Source organism: Pagrus major, chromosome 10 (genome assembly GCF_040436345.1).
Source record: "Pagrus major chromosome 10, Pma_NU_1.0".
NCBI lineage: Eukaryota > Metazoa > Chordata > Actinopteri > Spariformes > Sparidae > Pagrus > Pagrus major.
The window spans coordinates 6,291,449-6,318,955 of record NC_133224.1 but is presented as its reverse complement, the minus strand read 5'-3'; the positions used below and the strand labels follow the sequence as shown (position 1 = coordinate 6,318,955).

Below are 27,507 nucleotides of genomic sequence, written 5' to 3'. Positions count from 1 at the left end.
TACGCTAAATGTTAATTGTAAATGTTAAAACTAAATGTTATATATTTGATCTAAATATAGAACGTTGAATGTTAGTGTAAATTTTAAATATATATAAATGTTGAATGTAAATGTTAAATGTAAGTCTAAATGTTGAATATTAAATCTAAATATTGAATGTTAAATGTTAGTCTAAATGTTATTTATTAAATCTAAATGTTGAATGTTAAATGTTAGTCTTAATGTTAAATATCAAATCTAAATGTTGAATGTTAAATGTTAGTTGCAATGTTACTATTAAATCTAAATAATAATAATAATAATAATAATAATAATAATAATAATGCATTTTATTTAAAGGCGCCTTTCAAAGCACTCAAGGACACCTTACAAAAACACACATAACATAACAACAGTAGATCAAACAATATAATCAGGTAACATTGGTGTGGAAGTTCTAAGATAAATAAATGAATAAATAAATGTTAAATGTAAATATAAACATTAAATCTAAATGTTGAATGTTAAATGCTAGTCTAAATGTTAAATATTAAATGTTATTGTTAAATGTAAATGTAAATATTAAATCTAAATGTGAAATGTAAATATAATCTTAAATCTCAGTGTTAAATGTTAATATAAATGTTCAATCTAAATGTTAATTGTTTTTCTCAGTGTTAAATCTTAAAATTGAATCTGAATTCTTAATGTTAAATGTTAGTATTAATGTTAAATATTAAATAGAAATGTTAAATCCAAATGCTGAATGTTAAAGCTTCATTGTTCCTTGGCATGCGTTGTAGGAGCTCTTTCTAAAACGTCCAAATTCCAATTCATATCATTTTAACAATCAACTTTTGAATTGTCCCTAATGAGCTGTGAACAAAGGGGTTGTCCTTACAAAAATAACTTTGTATTGATCTGCAGTATATCACTTTTTTCACATCTCTGTTACTTGAGGTCTTGTGCCACTAAACTCTAAAAACAAAGAAGTGTATTTCAGAGAAGGCGAAAGAAGAAATACCAGGGAGACAAAGGGAGTTCGGAACACCCCTGCCCAGTATCCCACTTTCCATAGAAAACAAGATGATCCAGGTCAAAGTTTTAAGGCTCTAACATCATCTATCTGACTGAAAGACTGGGTTGTTACGGTAATGCTAATGTCCCTTGAGTTCCCTGGAACTTTGGAGGGTTGCACATTGTTTGCTAATAGATATCTGATCCATTTAAGAACATAATACTAAGGAAACATATGTAAATGAAGCCTGTGTGTTGCGTTTTGTCTCACCCTTATATAACACTGAATTAAGTATACTCTGTTTTTTGGCCGAACTTGTTCTTCTCTCTGCTCACCTAACTGTTTTTGTCCTGGCAGCACCCAGGTGCATTTGCACAGGCAGTGCTCAGGTGTACATCTGTCAAATATGTAAAACTGGATCTGGGTGTCACTGGAGAGCAGCATGTATACTCAGCCAACCACATGACGTGATTATACAGATGAAATTAAGCAATGATAAGCCAGTTATTTGTTTTGAGTGGATCAGATGCAGGTTTATTCAAATAAAACACACCTCTTCTTTGTAAAGAGTACAGATGGGTGCAAGACTGTGTACTGGAACTATATTTAAATTTTTAATTAGTTAATGAGTTCATCACACTTACTATTTACTACTTACTTACTTTAATAGGTAACTTTGTAATTACTTAGTAACAGTACTTCAGTACTTCATAACATGTTACTGTGAAACATATTGTCTAAACAGAATGACATGTACTGTTATTGATCCCCCGTAAAAGAAATTCAATTGGCATCAACCTCGAAATTCAATAGACTGGTTTGTAAATGAGAAATGTCACTTCGTCTCCTTCGGTGTTTGTTATTCTTGTGTTTGCACAGTATCACTGATGTGCCTTAAGTTTCCAAGAACTTGGGAGGGGTTATCATTGTTTGGAAATAGATATCTCATCCATGTTTTTACTAAGCAAATACATTGTGTTGCGGTTGACTGGTGTTTCGCTCTGGAAACATTAAACACTTAAGTGTACTTTGACTGTGCTTGGGCTAGTTGGACTGGTTACTTTGCAGACTATCACTTTGTAACAAATGTATTTTTGTGCATTACAGTAATGTATTGGGTGCCAAATGTAAAAATTTGGTTACCACTTTAATATGTAAAAAATAATGCTCAGTGGTAAATCTAAATCTAAATGTCAAATCTTAATATTCAATCTAAATATTAAATGTTACATTTTAATGTTGAATGTTAAATCTAAAGGTTTAATGTTAATATAAATGTTAAATCTAAATGTTAAATGTCAATATTAAATGTTAGTTTAAATGCTAAGGTGCTTGGTAAAACTCAATATTTACCTAGTATGCAAATCAACACTGCTGATCAGTGGAACTAAAAGCTCAGTGAAGAGATCCAGCCCCACCAGTTGTTTTCCTGAGGTGGTTTGACTGCTCTGACTGCCCTCCAAAATCGGTCACTTCTCTTTTCCATGCTCTCCTCCATCTGTTGCCTGTAAACATGGTCAGTGATTTAGATGAAAACACTGGAAGGGTTGTTTTTTGGCTGCAATTCAGAGTGTCTGCATCTACAGCAACAGCATCCGTCACAGAGACACCACTGCAACAAGTTTGTTTTCTATTGCGTAGCATATGAAGGAATGAGCATAAGAAAGCCTTTTATGCTGCATGCAGACAACCACGATATCACTGCTACCTTGACACACACACATACACACAGCTCATCCTAGCATTTTTGTGAGGACCAGGCAAAGTGTCCTCACAAGTAAAACTGTCCTCACAAGAAATGTGGGATGTCAAGGGTTGGTCCACACAAGCATAGCAATACAAACACACAAAAACACACACACGCACACACACACAGGCAATCAAATAGTTGTCTTTTTTATATAGCAATGACAACAACAAACAGCATTGGTTTTAAAATGGTTTTGTCTTTCCATTTTAATATGAGAGCAGAAACAAATCGTTTTGTAACTTTTTATTATCCGGTACCTTAAGAGTTTTCCAAGATTGTAATCATCTTAAGACTGTCCAGTGAGTTAAGGTTTATTCTCTTTAAAAATAGTACAAGAAAGTGTTTGTTTCTTCTCTTCATCAAGTAGAAAACATGTCATTGAAACAGGATAACAGTAAATTGGAGAACATCACAAAGGGGTGAACCCCGGTCTGTGACATTAGGTAGAAAATGTCAGGGAAGTTAGCCTCTGTTAGCCTCTTCGCTCACATTCATTGTGAACCTCTGAGGTGAGACATTAGCATATTTGAATACAGTAACAGTAAGGACATATAACGCACTACCATTTTAAGATGCTAGCCTGTTCATCAACAGAGATGCAAATCCTCTGCTCCTTAGAAAATCTCCCTCCCTGACTGACAGTAAAAGTTTCCCATCGGGTCATTATTTTTGTCCCTCACAGGAAAACATACAGGAAGCAAACAGACACGAAGTGCATTTGCTGCAAGATGTTAGAAAAAAACGGTGATACTTTTGGTTTTTGCCATTACTGGCTTAATCATAGTGAAGTGAAACATGGTAGAGAACATTTATTCATCATCGTCGTCATCATCGTCGTCGTCATCATCATCATCGTCGTCGTCATCATCGTCATCTTCATCATCATCGTCGTCATCATCGTCATCGTCGTCATCGTCATCATCATCGTCATCATCATCATCATCATCATCGTCATCATCATCGTCCTCCTCCTCCTCATCATCATCATCTGGGTCGATCTTTCCAGACAGAACATCCTCAATCCACTGCTCGAGCTCGTCAGCTGCGGGCATGTCATCATCGTCATCCATTTCCATCCACACGCTGTCGGCCTGCCAACGATATGCACAAGAATGTTTACAAAATGAAAAAATTATGTCCCCAACCCAAATTTTAGAAAACAGTGTGAACGTAAAAGGAGACGAGAAACAATGAAAAGTTATGTTAAATTTGGAGTGATGAAACTTTTTTACATAGCGATGGCAATACATCACATTTTTCTGTGGTTTAAAGTGTGTCAAATAGTTGAATTGTGTCTTTTATAGTTTGTTGACACAGAAAAACTTAGCTGTCGCTGTTTATGCTGTTTCTGTGAGGTAAATGCTCTTTAAATGTTATTATTATTATTTATTATCATTATTAATTATTTTTCATAATCAGAGCAAGGTCGGCAGAGAGATAGTTTTTGCAGGAATTCAGTCAATTAAGGGAACTTGGGATCCTCGTACCATTTAACGTCTTAATAATACAATTCAATAGGTCTATGTGTGTTCATTTCCAAGATTATGTTTTGCCAATGCATTTTGCTCTTTTCCTCTCCACACAGACTGTTTACCTGCACGCAACCTAAACTTCAAACTTGACAGGTCGATACTACTCGACTACAAACGGGAACAAGAAGACTTCCAATACCAAAACCTTGCCATTAGATTCTACATTTATATGCAGCTATCTGTTTATACAAATTGCTGCTTTCTGCATTTTGTTTCAATTTTCAAAAGGATGTTTGGCAAAGACTTTCTCACCACTCATGGTAGTGCTGGGAACACTTGATGAATTTTACTCTTGTTCTTACTACAGTCGTACATAAATAAATAAAAGATTGTTCACACAACTTGAAAGCAGTTTTCATTTTAGATTTTTGCAAAGGACCGGAGAGGTTGCTTACATCCTCGACATCAACCACACCAATGTGAGGAGAAGAGAGGTCGATGTGGAAGGTCTTCTCCCAGTATGGCACCAGCTGAAAGTGAGACACAGACAGAAAGAAGGATATGGTTAGATTTATATATCCTTACGCAATTATGACATTCTGTCCAGTTATTTCTCTTAACGTCTACCCCTGTTTAGTCATTTTTGCATAGTTTTCCTGTTTTTCAGTCAACCTCTCCCGTCATTCCATCTGCCTTTCCCTACTTGCCCTGTAGTTTCCCTCTGTGTTTTTCCTGCCATTCCCAGCTACCTGATCCACATTCACCCAGTAGCTCCCTTGCATATAAACCAGCCTTCTCTCCCCAATCCCTTGCTAGATCTCCTCATGTACTAGCCGGCCTCTGTTCATGTTTGACACCTGCTTTGTTTGCACTCTCTGAGTGATTAACTTTGCCTTGAACTTCTTACAAACTAAATGATTATCTGCTCTCTGAACAAAGAGATCAACTGTATAAATAATATTATACATGAATTGTGCTCATTCGCTGATGGACAGTTTAAGTAATAGGGTATTCATACCAGGGGGAAGTTGTCAGGGTCAATCCAGATGATGCTGAGGTTGGGGTTATCAGTGTTCTCGCGTGCCACCTCCTTCAGGATTTCCAGGAACTCAAAACCGTCTAAGGAGAAGTTCAGAGGTGAAGTACTGACTTCATATTTGATCATATCACTGCTGTGACTGCAAACGAAGGGGCACTATGGTAGAAAATTACCTGGGTCATCTTCCTCAGCAAAGGCAACGATGTGCTCTCCATCAATGTCGTCCTCCTGTCATCACACAAAAAGGTAAAGGACGTCAGATTCCACTCTCTTGAAAGGCAAGTTTTATTGGAGAAATATAATTAACCAATGCCTCTTTTCAATCAGTCTCTTACCCAGATCTCGTACATGCTGTGTGGCTCAAGCTTCCTCAGAGTGGGCCTGAAACAACAAAACATCAAGAATCAAATTGTCATATTCTTCCCTGACTTCCATGAAAAAGTTGAAATGGCAAAAGAAAGTATAGTGCTGAACTTTCCAGAAGGGGTACCTCATGGCTAAAAGTAGGGTCATGGTTTGGGTTTTTCATTTAATTATTGTTTCCTGTTCATCCTCATGTGTCATGTTGTGTTACTTCCTGCCCTTTGTCTTGTTTTCCCTTCCTTGTGATAATCCGGATTAATCACCTGTCCCTGATTAGCCTCCTGTGTAGATTTCCTCCTCTCTTTGTCTGTTTCCCTGCTCACCTGTGTCCTATTAGTTATCACTCCCTGTGTATTTAAGTCCTTGTCTTCCCTTCTCTTTGTCAGTTCGTCTTTTCTGTTTCCCCTGTGTCAGCCCTTCATTCACTGTTCTCCAATCCCGTTTACTCCTTCTGTCATTTTTTTTTTTCGCCACCTGCTTTTTTTGTTTCTTACGTTTTTGATTTTTGGACACCAGCTTTGTTATTAAAGCTCGCCTTTTGTTGTTTTCAGCCTCCTTTTTGGCCTTTGAGCGTTTTGCATTTTGTTCCCTTTTTTGTTTGTAACTGTGAAACAGATTTTGAACAAACTTCAGTTCATTCCTGAATAAATAATAATAATGTAAAAATATATATATATGAGGATAAAATAAATATAATATGAATAAAATGTAGCTCACCTAGAAGTGTCATCAGTGTAAATCTTAAGCCTCTTTCACACATAGTTCTGAAAACCTTTTAGCAGTGCTATTGAGTTTTACTATTCACTCATGCAGTTTCATTCAGTATTCAGCAAGGAACTGTCCAGCAGATGGCAGCAAAGCAACACTTATCGATGCCAACTGCCACTAAACTCAACAGATGGACCTACTGTATAGTCCCTAATATGTTACTTAAGATGGGAAGTTTCCCTGTTCCCCCTTCACACATAACCCAACGTGGTTTGGTCTCACCTGTCGTGCTGTTCAATGAAGTCAACAAGCTCGGACTCGATGTAGGGCTTTCCTGGAATGGTGACGGGCTCCTCCATGAATGGCTCATAGAAATCCACTTCGTTCATCTTCAGCTTCAGCTTCTTGGCAATCTGAAATAACATTAATAGAAAAGAAGATCAGACGGGAAATACAACCATTTTAACTCTAATGAACTGATTGGAGTGTAGACATAAGAAAATAAATCCACACAAGCGCTCAAACAAATGGTTTAAACCTTGGGGTTGAATGTGGCGTAGAATTTGACGAAGGGGTGGAACTCCTCGGCGGCATCATCATACTCAATGTAGTCTGGATGTAGAAAACAAGGGGGAAAAACATATTAGTACGCTTCTAAACAGCAGTTTCTTTTATTAACAATTCACTTGACGCACAGTCTTTAAATCATAATCAACCTACGAGGAGATTTCTCGCTCTTGAAATAGCCAACCAGCTTGATGACCTCATCCATGTTGTGGAAACCCTTCATCTCACGCTCGTTGTCGATGATCTCCACAGGGTCTTCAATCACCTGACAACAGATAAGTTGATGAATATTTAATAGATTCTAGTTTTGAGTGGACAAACATTACGATACGTTACATCGGTCATTTACAACACTCCTAATATCTTGTGTATATATTCTACATGCTGATATCACGTGGCATTCCTCAAGGGTCTATTCTTGGCCCTTTACTTTTCAACTTACATGTTATCATTGGGTCAGGTTATCCACAACTCCAATGGTTACTTCCATGTTTATGCTGATGATACACAAATCTATTTGTCCATGAATCAGACCTTGTCTCAGGTGCCTCACTTACATACTTACACTTACACTCATCTCGCAGCATGGATATATAATGAGACCTGGATACAGCATTGGAGGCGGGGCCCTGTTCATGGGATGTTGTTCTCATGTTGTGATGTTTTTACAGGCGCTTCTTTCACAATGTAAGATTATGGGAAATGTCTTTTTGGACCCTGGTGCATCACGTGATGATGTATTTGCAGTTTGCCACTACAAAGTCTGGCTTCTTCCAGGGAGCTTGTCTTGCAGTCGTAAATTCCTGGTTTTTCAGTAACTACCTTAAGTGATCAGTGGTCAGTTGCTCAGGGTTTGGCCAGAAAACCATACCACAGTCTGAATATACCCACACCGTCCCTCGACCATAAGCGACTTACATCATAGAGGAACTCAACCAGGGTGTCGGAGGCCAGCTCTCCGTCATACTCGATGATCTCATTGTCGGCAAAGATGTAGATGCTCTCCACCTCATCCAGACCTGGTAAGAGGGAAGAGTTTGAATATTTACTTTTTACAGCCAAACAGCCGGGAAGATTATCACACATATTCATACAGCAATTGATTTGACAATTGCAGCTCATGATACAGTGTGGTTGATAGTAGGTCCCACTGGTAAATCACTGATACAGCTGCAGTAAACCACAGAAATAGATTGATGGTAAGGGTATAAGCATTCAAAAGTAGTCTACACTCAATCGATTCATTATAAGTACTGATCTACTGTTAGAACTCACACTTCTATTCATTTAATTTCCAACAGCAGTATATATTTGCACAGATATGGATACATATATCACAGATCTTTCTATTTCTGGCATCTGTAGACTATGTGTGCACTGTGTGTATTATAAAAAAAGAAACAAGACTATAATCATATAAGTATAGTGTTAAATATGTCAGGGCTTTACAGTCTGGTACATATTCTTATACCTGGATTTTTTATCTCTGACATGTTTTTGGATGGCCAACATACAGTTTTGTTTTCTTCACGTTAACATGGGTTGGGTTTACAGCTGCAGAGCAACATGCTGCAACATCTTGAGTCAACACTTGAGGGCAGAGTTGTTTCATTTCTTGTCCATACAAGGACTGTATGCTTTACTACAGTTTGAATCCCATGTTTATAAAGACATTTTGACATTTATTATTTATTATTTTCTATTTGTGGTTCATTAACCTTTTTTTTGTAAGTTATGCATTCAATTGCTCACTAGTAACCATGGAGTAACACTGGACAGGTGAAAGTTTTGGTTCAAGTTTATCAATAACTCACACATATGATACTCCTAGTACATACTTCCTATTTGAATGCGTACATTGAGATCATTGTATTAATTCAAAGTTCCCTAAATGTTATGTTTTAATACACAAATGATTCATTATGCATTAAATATGCACTTATTTGCATGAACACCTTGACCCTAAGAACAGAAATCTGAGGCCATGAGAAAAGTTTTGGGATGTTTCTCTTTTTCTCTGCCTGTATCGTTAACAATCAGGCAACAAGGTCCCTATCAGTGACTGGCAAGCTCACCCAGCTTCTTGGCAACAGCAGAGTCCTTCTTTTCATCCACCAGGCCGAATCCAATGTCCTCATCGTCGAGATCGTCCAGAACTTGGGCTGCAAGCTGGACGAGGAGAGAGGTGGGGGGAGTTGGGGAGATAAAGAGAAAGTTGTATTTAGCATCATACGAAGGCTGATTCTATCTCTGACTGATCTGACTCCTCACCCCTCACCCATCCATGATAGACCTCCCAATCCCACAGCCCCAATGAAAACAAACTTTCAAGTTTCATTTACACGAGTAACCTCTTGGCATTTCGTATTAATCTCAAGGCCTTAGAAGCGAAAGCTTTTGGATTGCTGCCTTGCACTTTCTAAATCTGAGTGAAACTGAAGCCAACAATTGACAGCCTTCATAGCTGGCCGCGAGAGGAGCTCGGACAGCGGGGTTTCCAGAAGAACAAGAGGGGCAGAACTTGAGCCAACTATGTCGAGGGGAAGAGACGCTGCGACAGGTGTGGTGGAAAGGAGAGGAGCTCGCATTTTGCGAAAGGAAAGCGGCTGCATACATGCACATACAGTAGTATTCAGATTGAAGCGTACGTTGGTGTTTTTATCTCTCTTTCTCTCGACACGCATTGCTAAACTGTATTTCTCACCGTTGGGTAAAAATACACTTGTTCTCCATTTGTCACTCAGTTTAGAACTTGCAGATGATGAAAGGATGATCGGCCCTTTAAATGTGGGGCTGTAAAGCGTTATGTAGCAGCTTGCAAAGCAGCGTTGCTCAATAGATAACATTCAGCAGCGGCCAAATGCCCCAAAGCACATGAGCAAATATCTGATATGTACAGTATGATATCGTATGTGCTATGTCGCTCTGCATGGAGTGTCTTTAAAGCCGTCTATTCTTTTAGTCTGAGAGTCCAGACACATGAGCTCATGACTGGACCCACATCCAATTCTTCTCTAATCTGGTTGGGAACATTGGCTTATTTCCCTCGAAGCACTAAAGCAAGATAATCACCATGTATCAGCTGATGAGAATGAGTTCTATTCAGGGTAAGGCTTATTTTACTTTTAAAGGGTAAGTTCGCCCAAATCACAAAAAGTAACATTTTCTCACTCCTAGCTCTGTTTTATCATCTGTCTAAACATTTTTCATGACGAAGCAGAAATTAACAAAGAAATGTAAAAACAAAATACAGAAATAAATGAGTTTGTGCAAATAAATAGAGGGAAATGCAGAATGATTATAATACAGAAATAAATAAACACATTTAATTTTACAAAAGCAAGAAACAGAAATATACATTTATGTTAAATTTGTTTATAAATAAGTTAATACCTATATGCATTATTTTGATTGCATTTAATTGTATATGAATTTATTTATTGAGCCATTTATTCGTGATTTTGGCATTTTTTGTCCTCCATACTGTCTGATCCATGCAGGTGGTTTTGGTTTTTCAGTATTATGTGAAGTGATTTGGGAAAATAAATAAAAAATGTATAAAAAAATAAAATTTAAAATTAAATGGTAAAGTAAATAAAGAGGTAAAAAAAAGGTAAATAAATACAGAAGCAAGTTCAAACAAATAGCAATTTATGTTACATTTTATAAATTAATGAATACCTACATATATTTGTAATTTTTAGTGCTTTTAATTGCATATTAATTAATTTATTGGACCATTTATTCTTCTTTTTATTATCATTCCTTAGTGATTTTGGCAGTTTAAGGCCTCCATTTTATCTAGTCCATGCAGGTGGTGTCAGTTTTGTCTGCTGAGTGATTTGGGGGGGAAAAATTCATTTAAAAAATGTATAAATTAAATTGAAAAGTAAATTAAGATGGGAATTATTACAAAGTAAAATACCGATGCAAATTTAAAAAAAAAAGACATTTATGTTACAGATTTATACAAATGTATTGATAAATACGTATTTTTAATATTATTTTTAATGCATTTAATGGTGTATTGTTTTATTTATTTGCTTTTTATAAGTGATTTTGGAAAATAAATACATCTAAACATTTATAAAAATATTAAATAATGAATTAATAAGTGTAAATTAAATGGTCAGAAAATATGACTTTTGTGATTTGGGGGAAGCCACATTTACAATCATCAATGGTCGCATAGAGTGATGGGTGTGAGGATGGATGGATGAACATGATAAAGTGTTAATAGGTAAATTAGTTTCCCTTTCTCTTTCACAACTTAACCAGCTTGCTTTGGCAGACGCAGTCAAAATAAAGACTCAGGCACAGCCCAAGCTGCTGTTGCTGGACTTTGAAAGCAGTTCAGTCTCCATCGGCCTGCGATGTCCGCTTGTTGCTTTCATTTGTTTTCAAACCAAACTGCAGTCCAGGGGTGGAGAAGAACAATCAGCAGATACTGCAGCCGCAGAGGGATCTGTGTGTCGCAGCCCAGCTTTACAAACAGAAGGCAGACCTGAACGTACCTGAAAGATAGTGGCTGCTTGACTTGAAAGCAACTGCAAGAAGAGGCAACGCTTTAGGGCAAAGCACAATAGTCACAGCCTCCAGGTTTACAACAAATTGGAAAGGGGCCTTCACAGGAGACAAAATGGGTCCAAACTTACACACTGAGATTGTACTTGGGTGATTGAAGCCCCGTTCACACAGGACGATCAGTCACACTTCACTTTAAGTCCCCTTAATGAGTATTTATAAACGGTCTAACTGAGCTGTAACGATTAATCAAGCAGTTGTCAACTATATAGTCCAGATTTCAGCTTCTTAAAGGAGCACTATGAAGTTTTGTAGAAGAAAATCAAAGTCAGAATTTTAATATTTACAATATTAATGAGGTAATAATACAAACTCAGAAATATTTGTCTTTTCCATAACTGAATAAACAAGCTGTTCTCAGAGTAAAATAAGGTCCAGAACACAGTTTGAAGCATTTTTAAGAAGGTCATCCTGGGTTTTGGGAAACACCAATTGACATTATGCACCATTTTCTGAACTTTATAGACAAAACAACTCCCCGGTTAATCAAGACACGATTTACACCCTCGACGCCCGGTCGAGCTCGTGCACCCTCTTCAGACAAGAATCGGGCTTTACACAAGAAATCAAACGATTATTGAGTGATTGAGTGTAGCGTGCACCAATGATTGAATACTTGAGTGTTTTGTAGATTCAATCACTGCCTGGAAGCAAAGGAGTGCCAAATTGAATAGAAACACAATCTTTTTTTTTTATATATAAATAAGAAATATATGTTAAATGAACATTAGAGGGGCACTATGTAGTTTCAGGGAAGAAATTTGAATCAGAAGAGAAACAGTTTTCATGCCTAAACAAACTGAATAAACAAACTGACCTAAAAAGGACAACACACTTTCATACTGTTTTACTTTGTTTATATGTGGCGGACCCTGCCACCTTTCTAGCTTCAAACAGTGTTCTGGACCTTATTTTCCTCTGAGAACAACTTGTTTATTCAGTTATGGAAAAGATAAATATGCCTGAGTTTGTATTATTACCTCATTGATGTTGTTAATATCAAAAATCTGATTTTTAATTTCTTCTCCAAAACTACATAGTGCCCCTTTAATACCAACCAACCAGCTGTACTGCTGCAGACGTGGTTTTAATGGAGAGAATTGACAAGACACCCACAAAGATACTTTCACAGAATTGCCAATTTGAAAAGCTCATCCTATACCTCCCCCTCCCTGTTACCACAGGGCATGGCCATTTTAGTAACACTGGGGTATTTATATGAGAGGTGAAGTTGTGGGGCGGTAAGCGAAGCAGGGACTCCCACAGCTATATAAGGCCGTGTGAGAAAGCATGTTGAGGAGCAGAAAAGAAGGCTGAGATCCGTTACATATAGAAATGGGCGTGGAAGGGGGAGGAGGGAAGGCAGCCGGGGTCGATGAATGGATGAAGACACTTGACACGCAAGTTAACACTTCGCAGCCAAACGCTCGCTTAGAACGCCTCTCATTTGCTGTTTATCTCTCTTTCTCATGATTACATGATTACACTCTTTGTGTAACTTAATGTCCTGACACCGCTTCACCCTTCCTCTTCCCGCCTCGCTGCTATCGGCCGACCCATGCAGAAGTCTGAGTGCACTCAGCCAAGTGAGAGGTCAGCGGTGTAATCGCCTGGCTCCGTCTCCCAATGCCCAGTCAGTGTCAGCCTGTCAGGTGACACAAGATGAGGGCAGGGTGCCACGATGAGTTGTCAGAAACGTGCTCTGGGTCTCTGCTGCACTTGGCTGTGGCACCAAATGATGAGCAAGGAGAGGGTGGCTGGTTCGCAGTGCAGCAGAGGGGTCACGTTTCTTGCAGAATAGCCATCCATAAGCTTACTCTACATTGCTCAATGCAGGTTAGCCTGTATATTGGTAAATTATGAGATGTAGTCAGCTGGATTCACAAATTTCTCTTTGCAAAAGTGTGTGAAAGTGAAAAATTCAACCTGAAACATATTCATCTTAAGAGGTAATGTTTTGCTCTGTACTGGTCTATACATGTACCACCAGATGACAGTATTGTATTTGTTGGGTTGGATCAATGATTCCTTCAGGTGCCAAGATTTCAGGACTTCACGGGTCACCCTCGGTTCCCTCTCATATTTCCATTCTCCTCGCTTTTTCTACTGTACAGACACTGAGTATAGTGCTACAGGAAATCAACATATAGGCTAAGCTGAGTATGGACCTCTAGCTTCAATACTCATGCCTTGAAATAATATGATCTAAATCTATTTGTTTTTCATTCACGTGTAGGCATTGCGTGCTTCTGTGAAGCACAAGTGAACAACTGTTGATGAGTTGCGCATTTCATGTGTGCTTCACCCTTATGACGTAAGTCACTCAGTGAGAACTCAAAGGACACAAACACACACTCAGACTGTAACAGCTTATACACCAGCTGCAGAGTAGCAGCTTGCTTTGCTGTTAGCCTCTCTGCAGACCCAACAGTGGCAGACTCAGGATCTTTGAGGGGCAGGGGCAAGGGAGAAGAAATTGAAACAGACACCACATGCACAAAGTCGTGGTATATTTATAGTGAGGAGAGGGCACCACCACATTTTGTCTAATGAAAGGGCACTTTATCATGTTTTATCTACCATAGGGGCATCTAGGAGGGACATTTCAAAACTACTTGGTAAGGTTTAGGCACAAAAACTACTTGGTAAGGTTTAGGCACAAAAACTACTTGGTTAGGTTTAGGCACAAAAACTACTTGGTTAGGTTTAGGCACAAAAACTACTTTAGGAAAAGTATATGTTGCATAAATAATGTCACATTATGTCACTTACATAAAGAAAGTTATGCCATTTACATGCGTAAACTTGCTTACAAACCACAAGTCAGTCTTCACTCTTGGTCACAAACCCCAATCTTTGCGGTAAAGTCCAGTGTGTGACCTATCCAACCACCCGAGCTCAACCTAGCTAGCTCAACCTCTGAGCTAGCAACCTTAACACGTAAAAAGGCAAGTTCCACTAAACCCAATCTGGTTGCTAAGGGTACAGACCTGAACAAACTAGCAGCTGTTGCCTTTTCTTTTTTGCAGTAAAAACAAGCCAGAGCTTTTTCCCCACTATAGCAGAATGGTTATGGGTGCAGCCCGGCCTCTCTCTGAAGCATAGGTCTGGCTGTGCAAGACTAACGTTGCTTTAACACGTTGACTCGTGGTCTGTATATAAACCAGTGGGTAATGCGCCCAATGAAGAAGGAGAAAAAAATCACACAATCATCCTTTCTTAAATATTCTCTACCATCTGGTCTGCTTCCCCCGAAAAATAGCTGAATCTGTAAAAAGAGGGAACATTTAAAGGTTTTCAAAGCGGCAAGGTTTCCCATCATCCTGTGGGAGCAAGTGTCCTGGGATCTGTGCAAAATTAGAAGTTCAGCCAGCTTTTCCCTCCAGCCAGATAGTAAATTAATAATGGCTGCTGTAACACATCAGGACGTTCTACACCAGGCTGTTACATAACACTGCGCCGGGTAGGTCATGAAAGATTCAGATACAACAGTCAACACACTCTCTGACTTGCCACCAGCGAGTGTAACTGCACTGTTAGGAAGGAGGGGATCCAGGACTTTTGCACAGAAATAAGATGTTCAAAGCTAATGTGTTGTTCAATTGCTGTTTTAAGAGACAATAAACCTGAAGAAAAATCTTGTCCTCTGATTCTTTTAAATTCACTATTCTCACTTTTTCTTTGCACAACGTGATCTCGTGGGAGATATGATGAAATGCAGGGAAAGCTTTTAGATACCTCAAAGGCACACAAAGCTGATTCACTTCAACAAAGTGTGAGGGCAGAAAGTGTCTGGGACCATCTGTGAATGACTCACTTCGACAGCAGTAAGCCATATTACAGATAGGTCGCAGAACAATCTCGGCTAAGAAACTCAAGCTTGTTTTTGTGAGTTACATAAAAGGTGTTCAATGCAACAAAGATGTGTTATTTGACTGAAGATATTTTTGATATGATGTGGGCTGGGCAACTATTTTATGTTAATTTTTCCACAAGTTTGAGCCACACTAGCAGCAAGGCTAACAAAGACTACATGTACCAAAGTACCAAGCGTCAAACTTTATTTTGCAGCTTCAATCAAGACTAAAATAACGATTTGATGGACTTCAGCTGCGACCTTTCCTCTCGCGCCACAAAGGATGACATTTTTGGTTTTGACTGAAGTATCTTAACCACTACTAGGGCTGACCCAGATGCTTTGAAGCCTCGAAGATTACCTGTCGCCTTGGACAATCGATGTCCAAGTCTTTTCTTTTTTTTGATTGTATCAGGGTTGTGCTGTGTTTGCACCGAAAGAGAGACAAAGGACTGATGAGAAGCTCGACATGGAGCTCTTTTGTGGCATTTAATTAATCTTGAGACAGCGTTGCCAGATGTACAATAATATTTGCATTTGTGCTGTAATTGTGCCCTTGATCTACCATCAATAATGTCAAAAATACCATAAAGTACAATAATCTAACCATTTTAACCTCCTCTCCTCGTCTCTTATTTGACTCATAAATACACTAATAGCTATATATTAAAGCAAATAAAGAGTGCAAGTTGCAGGAAGGTATATAGCCTGTGCTCAGCTCAAAGCCTTGAATATTTGCAATTAACTCTAGCTGACGCATCGAAGCCCACAAAATGGCAGCCCTGACATTTATTGACAAAAAAACTTCTTCCCAGCAGCAAAACGTGTAACCTTGGACATCCCATCCATCCATCAAAAAGGCCAAAATTCAATTTTTTGTCCAATGCAACAAATTAAATGGCATTCCCATTAGCCTCAGCAACACTTTTAGTTTACAGCTAATTAGCTAATATTAGCATGCTACACTCAAAGGTGAACATTATCTGCTAAACATTAGCATATTAGCATCATGTTGTGCATATAAGCCACTGACATATTAAGCAGTGGTATTAGGCAGTATTTTCCCATCAAAACAGATTTCTATATATGTTTTCTATTATAGGAAGAATGTTGAATGACGAGTTTGCTGTAATTCAGCAGATACAGTGTGGTCAGTTACATACGGTGATGTTAAGTACTTGTGCCCCATGCTCTCAGTGCTATCTTTATTCAGCTCCATCACTTTTACAGGGTGAAAATGTAAGACAGTGTACGTCACAAAATTCCCATTTAAATTTTTCATGTTGCACCTTGATCCCCTGCATTTCCTTGACATTTTTCTCCCATGAATAAGTGATACGAAGACGTTCCCTGATACAGATAACGGAGGAGGGGGAAGCAGGAAAGAACATTGCAAGCAGAAAAGAATACTGTGTTATATTTAGGGGCTAGGCGAGCACAGCGGGGTCATTTATAAATGATTATGTAGAGCGATAATGTACATATACTGCTACATGCTGCATGTCTTCTGATGCAAATACAGTAGAGTGTATGGGCTGTTGTCTACAAATGTATTCATGATTCACATTAAATTCCATCTTATTCACTCAAACGACAGGTACAATCACTCAAAGAAAAACAGACTTTAAAGATGTAATATGTAAGATTTCTGCATTAAATGTCTAAAAACAAGACCTTTGTTATGTATTTTGTTGAGTTGTGCACTTTTCATTGGCATTGGTGGTTGTTTAAGAAGGAAGAAGACAACTCACATGATCCCGCGTTGCTTACGAGATCGTTGTTCATGTTCCACTGGTCTACCGTTACCGTACAGCTTTTTGTAAATTTTCATTTGCTCTTTTTACAAAAGTACATCGACCCCATATTGCTGCAAATATAATAAATGTTATATATGTAGATAATATGGACACAGTCAGTCAACATTGGGGTTGTAGGAGCGGTGGAGATAAGAGGGAGGGTGGTGGCGGTAAATTTAGCATGACAGAAGACAGCGACGGCTCTCTGCCACGCACCACGGGAACCATTTTGGACAGTTGTTGGGAGCTGCTGACAGGTTCCTCACTGAGCTGCAAAGTCTATGGACACATGAAACTCCCACCTCAGCTAATACTGGAGGTGGACAACCAGCATTAGCAGAGAATCTCTGGAGATCTTTCCAGACCTTCTTGGCTCACGAACAACTCGAGCTTATTGACTCACTTGCGGTTGGTGGTTTTTATCAGTTTTCCAGAGTTACAGTATTTCAGCGATAGTTAACAGCAGTAGGTAACAGTGTAAACTTCTTTGGTCAGGATTCCAGCCACATGACGTCTTTGTACCGTACACACTGCTCATGTTGACCAGATTGTCTAAACTCTGCTTTATATTAAAATTCATGGGAAGTTCTTACATATTTCACTCTCTGTGGACACCACAGAAAGGTATGCATACTGAAGAGCAGAATTTCATTTGGGAGTTAGTCGATGTGATCCTCTCTATTGCCATAACACTTCAGATCCAGGCCTGGTGCAGTCGACATCTGCTTGATGGAGCACTATCGATGATAAAGCCGTTAAGTGTTTTTTTACCAAACCAGAAAGCGCAGATGTACTCTGTAGAGGCTGATTATTAAAATTCACAACACTTTTCATGTACAGAGAGGGGCTTGCTTTCACTATGATTATACTCTAAAATACATTTTACAGAATCATGCAAAATATCTCAGTTCATGCACCTCAGAGGGGGTGAGGAGATGATTCAATGCCCGGCAGAGTTTTAGTGCAATAAATCCACTCGAGAACTGCAATTCATTATTATCTGTTGGTACAAACACCTCTTCTAAATAGACAAAACACAAGTATCATATTGCATTATATATCCTCACATATACAGCATCAAATACAGCAGCTTGGTCAGTGGCTCTATGCTTCTAGGTTTGACGCCGTAGCACTAAAGTCCAAGAGGTCGGGTAGTTGAGTTGGTTGTACGTGTTTTACGTGTCTGATTCAAAATTGATTTGTTTTTTTAGTTAATGCACATAAATGAAGAAATAACTTACACCTAGCCCTTAGGTAAGTTACATGACTGAACTTAGTTATTTTTACTAATGTAATAACCAAGTAGTTTTTGAGCCTAAACCTACCGAAGTAGTTTTAGAGCATAAGCCTTACCAAACCGCGAGCATTTGACCACATAGATAACAGTCCAAAAGTCATAATATGTTGTTGTATGTCGGCAAGCTTTATTTTGAAAGTCAAACAGGACAACATAGTTCAAAGATTAAGGCCACTGACCAATGCCGCTGTATTTACGAGTTTGTCTTTGTGATTTTAGAAGGACGGAAAAGATGTTGAAATATTAGTTGATCGTTTAGCACTATTGAATAGAGCATTTACCACTTGTTGATCTATATTGTGACAGTGCATCAAAAGATACAGTTTCAACAACAGCTGAGACCCTCGAAATCAAAAAAAAGCACAACCTTCTATTATTAATCCTCTTCAACCAACAGGTGGCTTTTGACATAGAACAAACTGGATGAGCTGGAACGCTGGTCTGGCTGAAAAACAAACATCTCTACCCATTGACAATGATTGGATGTCAACAGAGAATAACACCGAGGACACTTTATCTAAACATAACTCCTGTCACATTTAATGACATCACATCTGACAAATTAGGTCTTAATTTAGCAGCTCTTTCACACTGTTAATTGAGGAGTCGTGATGCAGGGCGAGGAAGGTGAGAGGGGCTCTATGGAGATGTGATTTTGCCTTCACGCGGCTTGACAGCACTGACACTTAATGGAGGGAGATGTGAAGTATTCACAGCTGTGCTCCTTGAATCAGTAAAACAGGTCTTCTGACTCACGTGGCAGAGCAGTAAGGGCCGCTCTTCATGATCCTGGACAGTCTCAAAGTATAAACTGGAGCAAATGAAGTGTCTCGAAGCTTAAGTGCCTAATCTGGAGTTCACGGGGTAAAGAGGCCATGGGGACTTGGCCTGTTGGCCCAGCCTGGTCCGAGATAACTGGTGGTAATGAGATCCCATCCTACTTATGCATTCTGGATGTAGGGTGGCAATGTCTGTCGCTTTAAAGCAGAGTCAGTTATAGTTGTCAGGCTGCCTGTGTAGGATGGACATGCTCTGGAGTTAATACTGAATTACGCTTGAGAGAACTGCATCGCTGGCTTATTTTGCTCTCTGTTTACAGAAGCGAGCCTTGGAAGAGTGTGACAGAGTTTTTCAGTAGCATGGTTGCTCACAACATGAGCCAGCTGACCATTACATCCCACCTCTTCGCTACTGTTTTTACGCCTGTCAGGTTTTCCAACTAGCATAACAGAAATTTGCCACTCAAAACAAATATATATTTGACAATACACGCCAATATATTCTAAGTTTGCTTCAAGAATATATGACAAAACATAATGAATGTACATTTTGTTAACACATTAATAATATATACTGATTTTGCATTTTGGAAAATATATCGAAATATATTTTATTATATATGAAAAATGACAACAATAGGTATATTTATCAATATATATAGAGCATATATAATTTGACATATTCAGTAATACATGGCAAGTTCATTATGAAATGTATATTTATGTTGCAATACTACTGCTGAGGTAGCAGAAGAGCCACAGAACAGATTGAACAGAGCTCATTTTGAGGGACTATTCAAAAATTCAATATCTGGTGTAGTTGTTCAAGACATTTTTTAGAAATGTTGAATTACATCCAGATATTGAAAAATATGATTCAGAGGGTTTTTTTAAAAAAGGGAAAAAAAGAAGAAAAAAAAAAAGCACAGTCATAATAACAGAGTGTTATTAAAAAATGTCTCGTAATACTGCACAACATTTTATTAAATTACATTTCTGGCTTCATTCATGCCAGAGGAACGTCAAACAGTAGCCATTGCACTGAAAAGCATTACCTAAAATAGCACAGACAACATCAGCCCCACTTTTTTCCATCAATACAGTCTGCTGCCATTAAAAATGTAAGAATGAAATGTATTGTGCCGGTGAAAGGAGGAGCACTCCAGCAGTCAGTTTGGATAACGGTTACCACAGCGACAGTCTGACCTTTTCCCAGATCTCTCTGGTAGATGGAGGGAGATTAGAAAAGACAAAGCAGAAGCCGTCTTCAAACCATGAAGACTGCCTGCATATTATGAGACTGCGTGTTGGCTTGCCTCGTGTGCGCCTGAGACACCTTTCTCAGGTATTAACATAATGTGATGCAACCTCATGGGGAATAACGGATCAAAATCAGCCTTCGAGCAGTCTCTTCCTTCAGCTCTTTCCTTACAGGAATGCTTCCAGGGCCCTGTAACTCTATCTGTGTCTCTCTGTACCAAGGGGTGTCTTGTAGCAATATATTGATCAATGAATTACGGCTCTTTTTACATTTCCAGTCACTGCGCTGTTCTCTAAGTGTCTGATAAATGTAAAAGATAAAATCATTAAATATTTTGTTCAGAGTGCCGTGGAAAGAGTCTGTGTAGCAGTGTTGTGAGGATTTATACACTGTAGGAGCAGCAGTGCTTCAGCTGAATGCTTACATGCTCACGATGAAATGTTAAAATGCTAACAATGTTTACCATTATTGCCATCAGCTTATATGTAGCACAGAACAAAAAGCACAGTTGAGGCTAATGGACAGACCATAAATTGATGATAAATTCCTGTCAGATGTCCACCAAATCTGTTGAAGTCAGTGTCAGTTTCCCGGTTCGGCTGTGATAAAGCAGACGATTGGCTTTTTTTGGGGGGAAGGGGCGAGATATGTGTCAACCACCAGCCATCTTGGGAGTTACGGACTTTACAATGGCGACCATAGACAAGATGGACCATGCTTTTACATGCATGACTTCTTAATGTCGCCCACAACATCGTAGTTGTTTATACTTCACTTGGCTCCGATCTTAGAAAAGTCAGTATGTGTCAACTTAAAATGATGTTAGATTCAGGCTGATAAATTAGTCTCTACTGAGAGGGGCAAATCACCCACCCTGGCAGCCCGATGTTTAAAAAGACGCTACAAAAGTGCCCTCTAGGGTGCCCTTTTTATTTTTCCTCCCCTGCCCCTCAAACATCCACTGGTGCTACATATTATATTTAGTTGTATCTTGCTGTATGCTATGTTCTTTTATGTTGTTTTTCTTTTCTTTTCTCACAATCAACATGCTATAGGACTACATTTTAAAAGCTAAAAATCTGGCTAAACTTGTCATATTCACACTGTAATAACATCAATGTACAGTATTGTTCCTGATGCATTAATAAGATAAAATTAAAGTTGTCACATACATTATTTTGTAGAACATGTTTTTCTCGTTTCTCTTGGTATTGCAGGTAGACAAGTGTGACATTAAGGAAAGGATCCGTCCATACAGTTTACTGAACGGTTACCAGGGTAGCATAGCAACAGTGTGCGTGTACATGTGCGTATAGGGGGGAGAGGGGTGGTATGTTGGTAAAGACGGTGGCAACTAAAAGATCACTGCAATCTGAGCTGTGTGGAGGGCAGTGATTGATGAGTATGGGCATTTACAGTATGCAGTATGCCAAAGGTCAGAGTCCAAACAGAGAGACAGAGAGAGAATAAAGTGTTCTCAAAATTAGAAATTCATTTAGTCACAGCCTTCGGCATATGGTTGCTAATTTTGCACCCTGCCTGTTAGCCCAAATATTATGAAGCGGAAGTCATCCAGAGATATGATTAAAGACTGAGTCATAATAACGGGGGATATTTTTGGCTAAAGTGCTGCAGGTGAGGTGGGTCTATCTCGAGACCCACTCATCAGGACTGTCAAATCCCCATGCCTCTTGAATGCGCTTCCAGTTCATTAAACAGATTGCTGTTGTCACTTTGCGCAGATTGAATGTTCGACACCTGTGATTACTCCACTGGATATTAAATGGAACCGAAAAAAATGGCACGGTGAGAGCTGTGTTAAGCCCTGCCGCCGAGCCAAACGCCAAAGCCTCCCTGAAAAATATCACTTTGCCGCCTCCAAATCAATAATTGTTGAGGAGAAAAAAGCAGAGGCGGACTGGTGTTGCTGCTCACATGACAACACATGTCTTTAACATTCAAAACATTATGAAAGACTTTATAAATAATGCTGCTTATCAACATGCTCTGCTTGTCTGGAAGCTCAAGCACACATACTGTCTTAGTCCAACAGCCTACAAATTAGTGTCTTATACATGCTAAACTTTCTTGAGGAGAGAGTTGCTCTTGGAAACATGACACTTAGAAACATGAAAGCAACATTATGTAACTTTTCACAGCTTCAAAATCATTTTGATGGTACATATTACTGCAAGATTCAAGTTTTCAACACGACGTTGTTATGACGTAGTGAGTTTTCTTTGTAGTTAGCACCTACATTACGTCTGACAAGTTGTAACAGACCTGGGATTTGTATTTACAACAGTGGTGTTGCACTCGGAAACTGTAAGGGGGCGCTAAATGGCACAAAATGCCGATTTCTACATAATGTTTCTTTAACTATTTGGATGGTTGATTAACCATTTCAGTCTTTTTTTCTTTTTATTGGTGAAAAAGTGTAAAAACACCGAAACAACAAAAAAAACATAAATGTAGACATAATGGGCACATGTATAGATAATAAACAATTACTGTGCTCAGCGATGATATAAGGTGATATAATAAGAGTCCAGCAGTCAAGATTATCTAGAATAGGTAGGTTAGCGTGTTTGTGAGTATGTTTGCACATTTGTATGAGAGGCAGTGACGTAGGTAAGGGGGAAAAAGGGTGGTGGTGTTAGTGTTATAGTGATTCTAAATATCATGTTACCACTAAAAATATTGAAATTATAGTATAATTTCAAGCAAAATTCCTCAAAAAATGACGGTTCCAGCTTCTCAAATGTGAGAATTTGCAGCTTTTCTGTTTTCTTTTATGGTAGATACAATAAAGTTTTTACACACACAAAAAGGCATTTTACCTTATTGTTTACCCTTTTTTTTATAGGCAGATCAATCTCTACATAAAATTATAATGTATTGCAGCCCTACTATGGTCTCACATAAATGAAGCACTCTTACTGGCATCAGCTGTTTGAATCATGCTCCACAGTCACTGGCTCATTCACCAGCTGTGTGGCCGTCAGCTGACTAGTAACATCCAATCATATTCATTCAAGGTGACCATTATAACCCGACACCTTAATTACTCTGCAGACATGACATGCCAAGTCTGTGCACTACTGCAGTTTCCAGAGGCTCCACGACCTCCACCTTATATTTTGTTTAACTAAAATATAATATTCGTGTGTGTGGTTTTTTTGCATTGGCATTTTAAAATGTACTGCACATTCACAACTGGCCACTATGGGAAGGTTGCTCTAACCTGACACAGCGGTGAAGATAGGCTGCGCTGGATTATTTTTCACAGACTAAGACAACTCCAGCTGGGGTCAGAGGTGACATATTTTAGGAGTGACAGGATGACTCTTTCCGTCACACAACCTCTTTGAGTGGAGAATGCCGAGTTTGTTGATGATGCGTGTCACAGTATCGCTACACTGGGAGGTTTCGCTACCTGCCTTGGCGGTCAGGATTTCTGTCCTGTCTGCATTTCTGGCCTTCTCATTGCTCTTTTTAAACTGCAGCTACCAGCTGCCTAGTTAGCTCAATTAGCGGTGCAGCTAGTGGCTCTTTAGCTAATGAGCCAAAAGTAAAAAAGTAAAAATCTTGAATTTCTTGACATTTTGTGAGCTTATTTTCTTTATCTATCAGTCTAAACAGCTAAGACAACTTGTGAAACGTAGCGTAGACAGTGGTATTACAAGACTGGGCGAGGCTAGCTAGTTAGCATGCTAACTTCAGGAGACACTTCTGCAACACAGTGATAATGTTAGTTAATATTTTAATGTTTTAAACTAAAATTCTGGCCATATCTTACAATAGATAGATACCAATAGATCGTTTGTGCTTTATCCATTAGCAGCGATCATCTACATGTGGTAACGCCTGCAGGATTATTCTCTAGACTCATTTCTTTTCATATGCTGGGTATCAGAGAGGAAGCTCTGGTTTAAAAAATATAGAAATGTACTTTTACAGTGTAAGTGAAAGCCAAAGAAACAGCAACAGGGAGAATTTCTGAAGACTGAAGAAATACATATTTTGTATGGTCACACACACTAATCACAGCCAAATATGCATCATAAACCTTCTAACATTATGTTTTTATGAATACATAAATGTACATAATGTAACTCTGAGTAGAAGAATGAATAAATAATACATCCCATAAGGCCCAAGCTTTGAACAAAGGCATTTTAGATCTGATTCCCTGAGCTCTGCACTTTAATAATTCATACTTCCTGATTCATAGGTGGTAATGACCAGCTATTTTAAGCATCCCCTCTGAGCGCCTCCTGTGCTCAATCCTGATTGGCCAGAGCTGGCAGGAAGTCAGCAACAGAGTCACAGTCCAGCAGGGACCTGCTCCCGTAAGCATCTCTTTCTCAAGCCAAGAAGCACAACTTGGCAGCACGGAGAGGAAATTGATCAGATCCGATGACTTGGGTGTGTAAATGATGGTTTAGGACTTCAGCCTGCAGCCAGAGGGGTGTGTAGTAACACAAAACAGAACAGTGTGTGTTACCTGAGAGAGCTGACAGAGCAGTGGGAGCAGTAGTTGAGGTGAGATATGGCCCTAAACTCGCTGTCCATCCCAGGAGGGCTTTTAGCCTCTTGCTAAGCATGCAGGGCTGTCCTGGGCTATTTACAGAGGTGACTTATGGAGGCTAGTGTAAGGTACACTGTGTCTCTGTAAGAAGACACTGCTGCTCTGACAGGCAGAGGATTGCTGTGGTGAATACACTGGTTGACAGTGGGGTCCAGGTGCGTCCACTGTGGAACGACTGGTAAAGAGTCCCTTAGATTAAGTAATCCAGTAAATAAACATGCATACTCTTTTTCTCAGGAGCGCCACTGGAGCAAATTAAAGCTCCCGTATTGTTTTATTTTGTTCAGGTTTATACTTTTATTTTAGGTGTCTATTTGAAAATGTTTACATACTTTAATGTTGAAAAAACACATTATTTTTCTCATACTGTCCATCGCTGCAGCACTTCTATTCACCCACCCTCTGAATGCTCCGTTTTAGCTCATGTCTCTTTAAGGACCCCCTCCTGAAAAGCCCAGTCTGCTCTGATTGGTCAGCTCTCACAGGCCTGAGCAGGCACCGGCCACCATGTTTCTGCATAAGCTCTGTCGTAGTTTTTACAACCTTGGCCATGCTGGGGGAGGAGACTGCATAGTTGTGACATCACAACCTTACAAAAATCATAAAATAAGATTTTTCATTTGTGTTTAAAAATAAAAAATGTAGAATGATAAGCTATTTTAGCAAACTCACCCATCTTTTATTTGAACAGTTATGTCACTGATCTCCAGTGTAAAGTCGACAGGAACATGGTTTGTTTACATGACGTAACAGAAGTATATATTTCAGGGATTCAATGTGGACAGACTGTTCGACGTGATGCGATAGTCATGGTGTACTGGACGCGGTGTAAATGCAAACATGTTAATAGCTATTCCAAGTGGCCACACTCAAAGGCAGGGTGAAAAGTCTGCTGTCCTATGAAGGGATAACAGACTACCCTCAAAAACATTCATAGTGTTGTACAAAGAAAAGTAGTTGTGTGAAGCTTGAGAGAGAAGTTCAAACACTGCCCACTCTCTCACCTCAACACACCCTGCAAAGTATGATTGTCCACGTTGTGGGATTGTCTGTTTGAGACCCTGTTCACCACCAATACAACCCCCTGAACCCCATCTGAAGGGTGTGGTGGGAGGGAGTTTCAGACACTGTTCAACCAAGAGTTACCAAAGCTTTCCAGTTGGGACTGCTACCAAATATGGTGCACCCAACCCTCATTCATGGAGCAAATGGTCAGGCATAAAACAATATACGCATATGCAATACACCCTAATAAGTTTGCTAATCCCTGCAATGGACAAATAGTTATATAGTAAATACGTATACTGGACAGGTTGTGTTCAAGACAAGCTGACCCAATCATGACTTAATTGATGTTCAGAGAGCAGGTAATGAATATGTGTTGGCATAGTATTCCCTCTCAGTACCTCCCTCCATCATGTTCCTCCTGTCCCCAAATCACCCCCACCTTTACCCTACAGGTCAGCATCCATCCGGTCATACTTGGCAGGATGCCACACCTGAAAGGTCCACAAATCCCACAACGTGACCAACTGCCTTCCTCCCCATCTGTCAACAGTTTCAAGCCCACTTAACCCTTAAGTGTGAAAGCCATGACTGCGTCCAAGAATCCCAAACTGGAGCCAAACCCTCCATGTGAAACCCTTACCTTCCTTCCCCTCTTCCCACCGTGACCCTTCCCCCACATGGGTCACAGATCCATCCACTGTCATGCTTTGGCGGAGACCCACCTCCAACGCCAGCTCCTCTATCTGAAACTGCTTCATGGCACTGCGGTTCCCGTCCACATTTTTGTGGTAGTAGATCACCATCACGTCGTACTTCTTCATGATGGACTTGTAGTTCTTGGCGCCGAGGTCATGGACGCGGTCTTTGCCATCATACTCTGGGATCTCCAAGCCCTTCTCCCCCCAGGACAGGGTCCCCAATGATAGGAAGACCCCCAAAAACACCCAGCCCCACTTCATGGCTATTGTCACCTGGTGGACGCAAGAACGCCTCTTCTCAGAGCGGGGTAAAAAAAAAATAAAAAATACACCTGAGATGTTTATCGTTGTCCCTAAGGCAAATTGGTGTCAAGCAGGGAGAGTTAGGAACAAAGTCTGCTTCCTTTCCCCACCGGCTAGAGAAGAGCAGGTCTGACTGTGATGCCCTCCCTTTAAAAAAGAGGTACACGTGGTTTTGCTGACGAAGAAAGGGGGAGTAGGCGAGATCCCACTCGTCCAAGAGCCATGCACAAACCAGAGGGGCTGCCAAAAAAGTAGGACTTAGAGCGAGAGGGGTGGGAGGGGGATCAGGGGGGCGTGCTTGGGTCACACAGCCACCTGTTTGAAGCCGTGGCTATGAAAAGGGACAGCGGTTGTGTTGGGCGTTCGGAGAGCCGCAGATACCAGCTCAGTGTCTTGGAGGATTGAAGGTATGGATGGATGTACGATGAGAGCTTGAAG

The 27,507-nt window shown here is 39.6% G+C and overlaps 1 protein-coding gene across 1 annotated transcript; it reads right to left on the bottom strand.

The window, feature by feature from the left end:
* Window positions 1–2,975: 2,975 nt before the first annotated feature.
* On the bottom strand, window positions 2,976–27,194 carry casq1b (calsequestrin 1b). Its single transcript, XM_073475093.1, has 11 exons — window positions 26,791–27,194; window positions 8,972–9,065; window positions 7,815–7,915; window positions 7,050–7,161; window positions 6,868–6,941; window positions 6,612–6,742; window positions 5,594–5,639; window positions 5,432–5,486; window positions 5,238–5,338; window positions 4,675–4,749; window positions 2,976–3,838 (listed from the first exon to the last, which is right to left on the bottom strand). The coding sequence occupies exons 1-11, from the start codon at window positions 27,025–27,027 to the stop codon at window positions 3,557–3,559; spliced, it is 1,308 nt and encodes a 435-aa protein (XP_073331194.1). The 5' UTR covers window positions 27,028–27,194; the 3' UTR covers window positions 2,976–3,556.
* Window positions 27,195–27,507: the final 313 nt, after the last annotated feature.

Bases quoted from the DNA above. Each gene is read 5' to 3' on its own strand.
- casq1b (XM_073475093.1), bottom strand. From the start codon at position 27,027: ATGAAGTGGGGCTGGGTGTTTTTGGGGGTCTTCCTATCATTGGGGACC. The intron at 9,066-26,790 runs GTGGGTCTCCGC...CTCCTCGTCCAG, and splicing joins TAGAGGAGCTGGCGTTGGAG to CTTGCAGCCCAAGTTCTGGA. The intron at 6,743-6,867 runs GTTTAAACCATT...ATGTTATTTCAG, and splicing joins ACGCCACATTCAACCCCAAG to ATTGCCAAGAAGCTGAAGCT.